The sequence below is a fragment of the Bubalus kerabau genome, chromosome 17 (genome assembly GCF_029407905.1).
Source record: "Bubalus kerabau isolate K-KA32 ecotype Philippines breed swamp buffalo chromosome 17, PCC_UOA_SB_1v2, whole genome shotgun sequence".
Lineage (NCBI taxonomy): Eukaryota > Metazoa > Chordata > Mammalia > Artiodactyla > Bovidae > Bubalus > Bubalus kerabau.
In genome coordinates, this window is record NC_073640.1 from 43,785,001 (window position 1) to 43,797,124 (window position 12,124).

Consider the following 12,124-nt stretch of genomic DNA (forward strand, 5'->3'; position numbering starts at 1 on the left):
CATTTGTATTGATCTTTAAGGAGTCTTACATATTAGATTATATTTATGATACTTTTTATTTCATAAAATGCAAGCATTTGTTCTGTTTATCCATTAATTTTATAATTCTTACATAAAATTGTTATATATTTAAATATATTTTTAATAAAACACATTAATGGATAACTTTTTGGTGAAAAACTTGATTTTTGACTGATGTACTTAAGTGATTAATTTACATGGCTTTTTCAAAGTTATTTAATGCTCCAGACATCTGAAACTCAGATAATGTATATTCATTATACATTATCCCAATTTGAACTTTCCCAATACTATTCCCAATTTGAACTTTAACTTTAGGAAATCAAAGCATATTTTAGCCATTCATTTTATGTTGGGTGCCGGGCCTTGCCATACACAGGTTGTTCCTAGGTTTATATAATAACTTTCTCTTGCTGAATCGAAGGTCAATTTTGTGTTTAGATTTACTTCTATAAAGGCAATGGTCCTCTGGTCTGCTGTAAAGTGTTCTAGTCATGAAAATTTTTAAAGTTTAAAATTAAATTAAAGTTAAACCATTAACAGAAATGGTTTATAATTACTACTGTAGAAAACTTTTAACATTTAGTTTGGTTATTAGAGTTCATGTTTTAGTAATTAACTCTGAGGAGAACTTGTTAATTGAAATAGGTGATTTTAGAAGCTATGTTCTAGCCACACAGGTTATGTAGTAGTATATGGCTTTGGAAGGTGAAATAAAAGAAACGTATATATAAGTTAGAGTTGAAAAACAACTTAAGATTTTTGTGGTGACATGTCAATATGTAATTTAAAAGTTTGAAACATAAAATTTGTTAATACTCTTATCAATAATGGTAATAGAGAATAGGCTATGAAATATAATTTTGATATTTTCAAGTTTAGAAAACAGTTCTGTAAATTTGAATATATGATGGAGGTCATCTGTTAGCACCATGTCATAAAACAGCATTAGACTTCCTCCCGTTGCCTTTTCAAAGCTTTAATTTGCTTTTTAAAAAGATTATTTTTTTCAAATGAAAAGCAGGTAGATGTGAGTTTTGATTTTATCCATCTCCTGCCTCACATGAGGATTATAAATAAGATGAAGCAATTTAAAAGCTAGAAATACTCATATATAAAATTATAGTAGAATTTTCCAAGGATTAGGCTCCATAGATTTCTCCTAGGGTATTCCTGTCTGGCAGTGCCTTAGAGTTAAAAGTATCCTGTGACAAAGCTTTTATGTGTTACTTTAGTAACTAAATTCTCTTGAGTAAGGATGGAAGATGGGTATTACTTGTGTTGAATTTTGTGTTATGACTAGAGTGCATTGTGACCATTTCTGCTTATGCATTTTTGAAGCTCTCAGGCAGCTCTTTATAGTCTTTAATGTGCATGTGAATTCTCTGGGGCTATGGTTAAAATACAGATTCTGATTCAGCAGGTCTGGGGAGGCCCTGAGAGTCTGCACTTGTGAAGTGTTCTCCAGGGATGCTGGCACTGCTCGGTCCTTGAACTAAACAGGATTCTAAGAGTCATACATCCTTGGAACTCCACTGTTTGACTTAAAAATCATGTCTTGCTCTTTCTCAACATCCTCCTCACCTCAGAAGAAAGTCTCATTATGTCTAGGTTTGTGCCTTTTAAAAATTGGCTGTTAATGGCCATGTCCTTTTTTTTTTTTTTAACAGCAAAACACCGAATTGCTCATAAACCTCACTCCAAACCAAAAACTTCAGATATTTTTGAAGCAGAATTTGCAAATGATCTAAAATCCAAGGATCTGCTTGCTGATAAGGAACTATGGGATCGACTTGAAGAACTAGAGAGACAAGAAGAATTGCTGGGTGAAATTGATATTGATAGGTACCTAATGAAAAATTTCCTTACACACATTTCCTTATAAAATATGTGCCCCTTGAATAAAATACAGAAAAGCACGTTATCCTAAAATATCAGTAACACTACCACTCTAAGGCAAATATTAATTCTCTAGAATATTTTCCTTCAGGTCAGTGTGTTCATGCACATGCCCCATACATATGTGTGTCATAGAAATACTTAATATACCTATTTCTTATTATACGATTTCAGCCATATTTTGTATAATAAATTAAGATATACCAGATATTTATAATTATGGATACTTTATATATTACATTTTAAATGAGTTATTTTTTTTTACTGTAGTCAAGATAATGTAGTATTTTAAATGACTTGTTAAAAAGAAAAATATGCATTCAGTTTAAGTTTGTGGCTATAACATGTTTGTCCTTGCTTTCCTTTGCAAACTTTTTTGCTTATTGAGCAAGTAGTTTGTAATCTGGGTTTCCCTGGTGGCTCAGTGGTAAAGAATCTGCCTGCAAAGCAGGAGATGTGGGTTTGATCCCTGGGTTGAGAAGATCCCCTGGAGAAGGAAGTGGCAACTTGCTCCAGTATTCTTGCTTGGAGAATCCCAGGGACAGAGGAACCTGGTGGGCTATGGTCCATGAAGTTGCAAAAGAGTCTGACATGACTTAGCAACTAAACAACAAAATTTGTAATCTGGTCAAGTAGTTTTAAGTATGAAAAACTTGACCCAGTTGCCGTTTGAAATACACATTAGCGCTCACTCAAAATTGTCAGAGTGCTTAGTGAAAGGTATTACTATAGAAGTTGCTATATTATTTTACTTAAATGATATGCAGAGTTAGTTACTGTGAAAAATAAGGCACAGAATATTTTTTTCACTACAATTTCACCTATACTTAGGTCTTTTTAATTAACTGATACTGTTTCATTTTTGTAAATCAGTTTTGAATCTTGTGATTTTCTTCATTGCGATTCTTCTTCAACTTTTGCATGATGTTGTTTCCATTCTGTTGCATTTCTGGTTTTGGTTTTGTTTTTTTTTGTTGTTGTTGTTTTTTTTGGTTTTGTTATTTTTATAAGGTCCTCAAATTCTTTGTAGAATGAAGCATGGGAAATGTGTATATATGTGTATAAATCATATACATATGTAGAAGTCTTATTTTAAAAATTATAACAATACATGCTTATAAAATATTTTGATTATGAAAATAGAAAATTAGAATATGTTACAATTCTGTGGCTGTAATTTCTGGTCTTCAAATAGAGATAATATTCTCTGTGAATTTTATGCTAATTTATGATTGTACTATTTTTATTATATTTTATTTTATATGGCCAATATCTTCCTTGCAAAGATAAGAACATATTCTACTTATGTTTGAATAGCTACAGTATAGAATTAGCATAGAAACCATTTTTTCATTCATTTAAAAACATTTTTATTAACCTAGAAATCTAGTTTAAAAATATTCTATGCAAAACCTTATTTTTTATCTATTGAAATTAACTGAAAAAAATTCTAATGTGTTTGTTTGACCTTGTTTTCTTTTTCTTTACTATTAATAGTAAGCCTGATACTGTGATTGCAAATGGAGAAGATGTGTCCTCTGAAGAGGAAAAGGAAGATCAGAACATAAATGTGAATATGATGCATCAAGTAACAGACTCTCTCGCCCTCAGCAATTGTTATAACAGTCTTACAAATTCAGAACTCTTCAATGGTCAAGTGAATAGTCCATTGAACTATTCAGTGAATGGTTCAAGTTCTTACCACAGTAATGAAGATGATGATGATAATGATGATGATGGTGGTGATAGTGAAAATGACCATGATACCTTAGGGGTTGAAGATAATTCTATACCAACAATATATTTTTCTCACACTGTCGAACCTAAGAGGGTTTGTATACTTTTAACTTTACTAATTTTTTCATATGATTTGAATATTAATGATCATCTACAATTCTCTTTAAAAGAACAGTATTAACAGGGATTAATATTGTTGATAGTGCCAAATAAGAAAACCATCTTTTGCCTCTTGTTATGACCAGTTTTATCTGAAAAAGAAAAAGAAAAAAGTTTAGATAGTTAGCTGGTATTTGTATGTTGTTCTCTTGAAGCCACAATACAATTTGAAATTTGGTGGTCGGGAAGGGGATCAGATGAGTATTTGTGTATATTTATGATGAAAGTAACTGGCATTAGTTAAATTTTTAATTGTATCAGGTTATTTCTGTGTGAGCATATAATGAATAGGAGCATGATGAGCAAAAAGGAAAAATTTATCAGGAAATAAAAATTAGTTCCATTTCTCACAAAGTAAATATAAGCACCTCTGGGTATTCAGGACTTTATAGAGTTTTGGTGTTTTAGAGCTGGGGTTACTAGAGCGAGAGCTTCTAATACAGCTTTTCTTAGTATCAAAAGACTTTTTGTTCCCTCTTTACTTATTGTAGAATCCCCAGTTTTTAAATCCCAGATCAAAGCACGTTGGATCTTAGTGAAGGAAGGACCTTAAACTCATTCCCTTGCTCTCTTGGCCTCATAATACTGCTTTAAGGAGCCACCGGGAATTTCATCTTTCCAATTTGTCTTTCTCAAGGAAACTTAAGGCATAGAAGACTATAGAGTGAGTTAGTAATAAAACAGGGACTCTCTTGTCTTAATTTAGTGCTTTATTTTTTTCTTTTTCTTCTTTTTAGCTATAAGGTACCCTTGTAGGGATTTCCTGTATCAAAGTTAACGGTCTGTGGTTATCAGTCTTAAGTGCCTGTGATTATTATTTAATGAAACATATTTAAAACATATTTACTATTTCTTAGGTCCTTTTAAGTGTTCGCTACTCTAATGTGAAGTGAAATAATTACATGGTTTTTTAAAATATATATTCTTATACTTCAGACTAAAAGAGCATCTTGTGAATTCTTTGGAAAAAATTGACCTATTACCAGAAAAAAAATTTTGTTTTGTGATTTTCTTTTCAAGCTTTAAGTTGGTTTTCATTTAGATAAAGCAGGAAGAATAAATAATATTTGCAGGAATGTTGTGGGGAAGAACAGTCATTAATATGGAAAGATGCTATAAATGCCAAGTAGGGATAGAAGAATAATGTGTTAATCCTGAATAGCTTTGATTTTATTTTTTTGATCCTTAAATTTTAAAAAATTAGAGGTATTTAAAAATTTTAAATAGTTAAGCATTATCTCATATTGTTTTTATGACTTAAATTTTATATTCTTACTGAATATTTATTTTGGTTAATTGTGCTCTTTGTTTTGAAATGCATAATTTAAGCCAAAAACTTATATCAAAGTAATGGGTGATGTGAAAGCTTGTAATAATCTAGCATTTAGTTTGTATGTATTTTGCTTTTTGTATAATAATAGTTGCTGATGACTAGAATTGGTCATTTAAAACTAGTCCCCAACCTTTTTTGGCACCAGGGACTGGTTTCATGGAAGACAGTTTTTCCATGGATGGGGCAGGATGGGAGGGAATGATTTGGGGATGATTTAAGTGCATTACGTTTATTATGCTGCCACTGATATGACAGGAAGCTGAGGTCAGGAAGTAATGTGAGCGGTGGGGAGTAGCTATAAATACAGATGAAGCTTCGTTTGCTCGCCTGCTGCTTATCTCCTACTGTGCAGCCCAGTTCCTAGCAGGCCACAGACTGATACCAGTCCGTGGCTCAGGGGTTGAGGACCCCGGATTCAAGAAGTAACGCATAGAAGTATGATAAACTAAGGACTTTTAGGTCTTAACTGATAATGCACATTATTTCAGTGTCAAAATATGTAAACTGCCTCTATTACTATTACTTCTTTAATTGTAGAGTTTATTGGTTTTAGTTTTGGCCTTAATTTGTCAAAATGATAGTGATTTTTTTGCTGTGAAATTTTTAGGTCCGTATAAATACTGGAAAAAATACCACCTTAAAATTTAGTGAAAAAAAAGAAGAAGCCAAGCGTAAGCGAAAGAACAGTTCTGGCAGTGGTCATTCTCCCCAAGAGCTGCCCATGATCAGGACTCCTGCTGATATTTACAGGTGAGTGGTATTCATAGACAGCAGAGCAGTCTGCTCTTCCTTTCTCTCTTTTTGCAACTGAGTATTTACAGGAAAAGGTTGCTCGTAACACAGAAGTCTCTGACTGGAAAGTGAAGTATTTTGATGGAGTTAGCTTTGTGTTTTAAAGGCTGTCAACAAGCGCTGCTGAGCCCCAACACAGCTTCCCAGTTCAAAGCAAGTAGAACATTGCTCGTTTTTTTTGCATTTCCCCCTCTTTACTAGTGCTTTTAAAACATTCCCAATCTGGTCAAAACTTGTTGTATGTGAACTTTAGAGATGACAGTGTGTTTCTGTGCTGGGGCAGCGCTGTGCTTCCACCACTTTGGCAGTGCTTGGTTAGCCATGTGGTCTGCCTTTTCACAGAGTCTGTGTACGCTCTTTCAATTTTTTGTTGTAATGTTTGCTGAGAAAGCTGTCATTTGAAAATATCTACTATTTTCATGACCCTTATTTGTAAAATAGTGAAAATTGCTAAATGACTTCGAAAATATATGTACGTTTTGGACAAAACAATCAAGCTGTTGTCACCCAGAACATACTTATAAATAGACTGCTGTATTTTATTGGGTCAAAAAATTATACTTTTAAAAATATTGATAATATAAAGATGTCACTTGAGGCCACAAAATTATTGTGATGGTGAAAATTTTGGATATGTTTGAATAAAATATTTTAAATTAATTTCTAGAAAAGACTTTTTAAAAAATCATTATAAATTTATCCTGTTTTATGTTAACTAAAGAACATATATGATTTTTATATTATAGAGTCTTTGTTGATGTTGTGAATGGAGAATACGTCCCTCGTAAGTCAATCCTGAAGTCTCGAAGTAGAGAGAACAGTGTTTGCAGTGATACCAGTGAGAGCAGTGCTGCTGATTTTGATGATAGACGGGGAGTGTTGAGAAGCATTAGCTGTGAAGAGGCCACTTGTAGTGATGCTAGTGAGAGCATTTTGGAAGAGGAACAAGAAAATCATCAAAAGAAACTTTTGCCTTTATCAGTAACACCTGAGGTTTGTGTGTATCTTTAATTCTTTATTTCATATAGTATCTTTGAGAGTTAAAAAGGTATTGGTAGCTCCATTTCAAAGGGATATGCAATTTCAGGTTTTCCCCATTTTACATAGTTATTTTGGGAGTTGAAAAGACTTAAAAAATTGTAGCTGCTGTATCTTCCAGGTATGGTCTATGAATCATTAATCTTATTGTCTTTAAATTATTTTATTTTGAATAGTTATTTAATGACATTAATTGACAGGGTAATGACATTGTTTATTTTGTAGCTTCTTTGGTTCATACATATATTTAGTCTCAGAAGTCATAGAGCCTAATTAATCATAGGCTTGTACTTTTTTTGGTAATTGATAATTTATAAAAGTCCTTAGCAGCTCCAGTGTTCTTGCCTGGAGAATCTCATGGGCAGAGGAGCCTGGTGGGCTACAGTCCATGGGGTCTCAAAGAGTTGGACATGACTGAAGCGACTTAGCACAGCACACAGTCCTTAGCAAAAACAATATAGGTATTAAAATAGTTTGAAATTTTTTGGTAACAAAGTATTACCACTCTTGAAGTTCTATTTCTGTGAAATAGAAATTTTAATGTATCTTAATTAGGATATATATTTCATTTTTGGTTAGAAAATTGTTTTTGACCATGCTGTGCGGCTTGTGGGATCTTAGTTCTCCAACCAGGGATCCAACCCATGTCCCCTGCATTGGAAGCATGGAGTCTTAACCACTGCACCACTAGAGAAGTCTCATGGCTAGAAAATAATTTAGCAGCCTTTAAAAAATAAATTCCACTAGACCAGACTTATAGCCAGTGTTATAAAATTAAAATAGTTCAAGTAGCAGATTATGTGCATGGCTGTGTGCACACTCAGTCCCTCAGTGGTGTCTGACTCTTTGCGACCCCATAGATTGTAGCCCACCAGGCTCCTCTGTCCATGGGATTTTACTGGCAAGAAAACTGGAGTGGGTTGCCATTTCCTCCTCTAGCAGATCTTCCCGACCCAGGGGATGAACCTGCGTCTCTTGCATGGCAGGTGGATTCTTTACCACTGAGGCACTGGGGAGGCCCAACAGATAATACTTTTCTCTTTTAAATGCTTTGGTAGAGTTAAAGAAGAAAATAAGTAACGTATGACAGATAATTATCTATAGTTCTTCTATATTTTGGCTTGTGCCAGTGAAATTTTTAACTCTTGGAAGTTATGGAACCATTTTACAGTCTAGTGAGAGCTATAGATCCTCTCCTCAGAAAAATGAGTGCACATATAACAGTGTTACCTACCACGTTACACACAGTTTTGTGTGTGGGGAAAAGAGTGATACTGGGAGACACCAAAATAAGAATGTTATCGATTCCATTATACCCACACTTGATATTTTTTATTCTTGTGTTTAGTGGGTATTTCAGATTTAAATTTAAAAAGTATTTGGGAAGACTGGGGAACTCAGGCCCTTATCAAACTTATGTACCCATTTGAGTATATGTCAAATACATATTAAAATATTTATCTTTGTATATGAGTAAACATACGTACCGAGAAGGCAGTGGCACCCCACTCCAGTACTCTTGCCTGGAAAATCCCATGGATGGAGGAGCCTGGTAGGCTGCAGTCCATGTGGTCTCTAAGAGTCGGACACGACTGAGCAACTTCACTTTCACGCATCGGAGAAGGAAATGGCAACCCACTCCAGTGTTCCTGCCTGGAGAATCCCAGGGACGGGGAGACTGGTGGGCTGCCGTCTATGGAGTCGCACAGAGTCGGACACGACTGAAGCGACTTAGCAGCAGCAGCAGCAAATATACATAAAACTTCTGTTGCTTGTGCTTCATGTCCCTAGGTGGTACTAGTTGTACTAAGTAGTAATTGGCAATGGAGAGATCATTAGTATTTAGGTACAGTTTGTATGATTAGAATATTCTCCTTTCCTACTCCCAATATAATGATCTCATTTGACCTGGAGAGTATCTTATTTAATAGTCTTCCATACTGTTAGAAAAACAAGTGATAGACTTTTGCTGTTTTTAAGTACCTGAAAATTAGGTTTTAGTAAGGAGTTAATGTATCATGATATAGTTAGAACTGAAGACTAGAGTTTATTTTCATTCCATCCTACTTAATAGCTTTGCATTTTATATTGAACTCTTACAGGTAGCATCTAGCTGTTATAACGTTTTTAACATCAAAATAAATAGTTCATGATTATGGCAAGTACTTTGAAAGATATTTTTCCTTATCTTTAAATGTTAAAATATTCTTTTTCAAGAGCTTTTTTTGTATAATAAGAAGGCTCTGTACTCATCATGATAAAATAGAGTTTTTAGAAAAGTAGACTTTGAATTCCCTTTAAAAAGCTGGACTCCACGCAGGGTCTCACAGTAGTGTGGGAGGGTCAGGGCATTCTTGGTTCTCCTTTGGTGGGGCAAGCTGGAGCAGATTGGCTTTTTAAACTACTCAAGTGATACATTGTCTTAACTGATTTGTTCACTTGGTAGACAAAGGAAAGTAAAATATATTTGACAGTTTGCATGTCAAATGCGTGTCAAATTTAAGTTTGTACATAATGAGTTTTTAGAAGATGAAAGTAAGGAGATTCCAAATACTAGAAATCTTTAAAAAAAAATCATAACAACTTGATTTTGATGGATCTCTCCTTAAAAAGAGACAGAAAAGACCTATCTTTGGTTTTATTTCCATCGTTTTGTACGCAGTATATACATTTGTACATACATTTTGTACACATCATATACACACTACAGTAGACAAAAATAAAAAATGTCCAGCAAATAGGGGGTTGAAATTAAAGAATAATTTTTGTGGTGCCTTGATTTCTGTTATTGAATTTATTGCATTAAAATTCGAGATAGACAATTATTTCCACTAGCACCAGCACTTTTAATTTTCTGTTTCCACTGACCTTAAATAAAATTGTGGCAAGATGCAATAAAATAATCAAATAATTGCATAAATGGACACCACCTAAGAGAGGTCACTGCTACTGAAACTGGGCTGTAGGCTTTCAGGCAGGATGGCCACCATAGGATAGCTCATTTATCAGTTGATGTTTGACACTCTAATAGAATTTTTAATTTTAATACATTATTTTTCACAGCATGGTCTGGATGTGAATGGAATGAATGTATGAAAGTTGAGGACCTTTTATTTACCCATTTTTTTTAAATCCCATATGCACATGTTTTTTACATTTTGTTTTCTTACATGTGTACTGTTAAACATCTATTTGTATTGGTGGTGTAATTAAGATACTTTTTAATGGTACTTGATTTCTATGAGCAATTTGTATTTTGATGTTGTAGTTTTGTGTATCAGAAAATCTTATGAAAAGAAATGTCTGATTGGCACTGCAATGCAGGATAAAGATTTTGTGGGCATCTTATTTGTGCTTTGTTATCATAATCTGATTTTTTGTCTTCTAGGCTTTTTCTGGAACTGTAATAGAAAAAGAGTTTTTGTCACCCTCCTTAACACCACACCCAGCCATGGCTCATCCTGTGCTACCCACCATTCCAGAACGAAGAGAAGTTCTGTCAGAAGTATCAGAAGGAACTACAAAGAGGGTTTCAAAGTTCAAAGCTGCTAGATTGCAGCAGAAAAACTAGGGCCTGCCTAGGAAATGGGAGTTTACATCCTAAAACGTAGTTTTGCAATTGTTTAGAAAATGTATAGCAAAATATGTTACATGTAATTTGAAATAAGGCATCCTGAGTAAATTTGGCAGCAAGTTCTCTTACTCTTATCGATGGTATTAAAAAGAAATCAAAGTAAATATTTAAATACTTTAATATTCAGCTTGTTTTGTTAATTCTCTGAATACCGTCAGCACTCATTGTTAGGTTTGCCATGTCATATGGTGGCAGCATTTTGAATTATTTTTCAAAGAATGCTGTTCATATGTGTTGTTTTTGTGTTTCAAACTAAATACTGGCAGTTTTGTTCCAGCTTCGATATTGTGCACACCATATGGATCATTTTAAAGAAACTTTTAAAATTTCAAGTAGATTCAACAATTATATTACTTGCTTTACCTTTTTAAAGGCACTTTAAAAAAAAAATCTACTTCTTGTAGGTTTTGCAGCTAGGTGGCTATTTAAAAAAATCTGTCCCTGTTTGACTGTTGTTCTATAATCTCTATGGTAGAAAGCTCCATGTACCCAAACAGAAAGTTTCTTTGATTGAAAGAATGGTGTTTTGTAAAACATTTTTTTTTTTAAGTAAAAATTTTATGAAACTTGGTCTCTAAAACGTTGTGAACTTTATGAATCAGAATTCAGTATGGAAATGCCTTTCATATGTGTGCTGCGTGCACCGTACAGTGGGTCCAGGATGCTTACGGCTCCTCAGGCGGTTCTCCCCGCGTGTGTGCAGTGTTAAGCAGCAGTTTATTTTGGGAGAGAAGGAAAGGTTGTCTAGATGATAGAAATACATAAGTAAATTTTCATAAATAAGAAATTTTATGTTTTAATATTCTGAACATTTTCATTCTTTAAGGCTACTTTCCTACTAGTAAATAATTGAATAACATATTTACTTTTGGCAGAACACCTTAAAATAAAGAGAAATTTATCCTAACATTGAAAATTACACTTGCAAGTGTTAATCATTAGCTTGATGCATGCTAAAATGTAGCTTTTAAAAAGCATTCTGCATTAGTACTAAAATAGCCATCAATGCCAGTCCACCCTCTATTCATGGCTAAATATTTAAAGGTTATTTATAGCTTCTTTAATGAATTCTTGCTTAAACAAAGTGAAATTATGTCCTAGAAAAGTAGAAGCTATTTGTAACTAGAGCAGCACAAACTGTAAAAATTTTATGAATATGTATCTTAGTAATAAGGGGATGAGCCTGAATCCCCACAAGTTAATGGATAATTCAGAACAGAGGGCTGATTTTAAAAGATTGCCTAAAAATGTAGATTTTTTTCTTTAGTAAATTTTGATCAACTGTATATATTTTTAGTTGAAAACTTTTTCTCTCAGCCCATCCCCCACAAAAAACAAAATAACCAAAAGTATAATCCCATGCACACAAGAGCCCACAGTTCCAACTGCTTGTCAGGTGAGCCTTTCTCTGATTTTCCCCCAGAAACAGACTTCATTGTGGGATTACTGTGGTGTTCTTTACAGACGTATAATTTCAAGAGTACTGTCATTAAATAGTTTTTCATGTTCAT

General features: G+C 33.6%; 1 protein-coding gene across 2 annotated transcripts in view; it reads left to right on the forward strand.

The window, feature by feature from the left end:
• URI1 (URI1 prefoldin like chaperone) overlaps window positions 1-11,193 on the forward strand; it is a 61,943-nt gene extending 50,750 nt beyond the window's left edge. For both annotated transcript variants that reach the window (XM_055554058.1, XM_055554059.1), the window contains 5 exons: window positions 1,692-1,866; window positions 3,418-3,751; window positions 5,757-5,899; window positions 6,688-6,934; window positions 10,368-11,193. In XM_055554058.1, coding sequence (XP_055410033.1) covers window positions 1,692-1,866; window positions 3,418-3,751; window positions 5,757-5,899; window positions 6,688-6,934; window positions 10,368-10,550 — 1,082 coding nt within the window. In that variant the 3' untranslated portion in view covers window positions 10,551-11,193. The remainder of the gene's footprint in view (window positions 1-1,691; window positions 1,867-3,417; window positions 3,752-5,756; window positions 5,900-6,687; window positions 6,935-10,367) is intronic.
• Window positions 11,194-12,124: the final 931 nt, after the last annotated feature.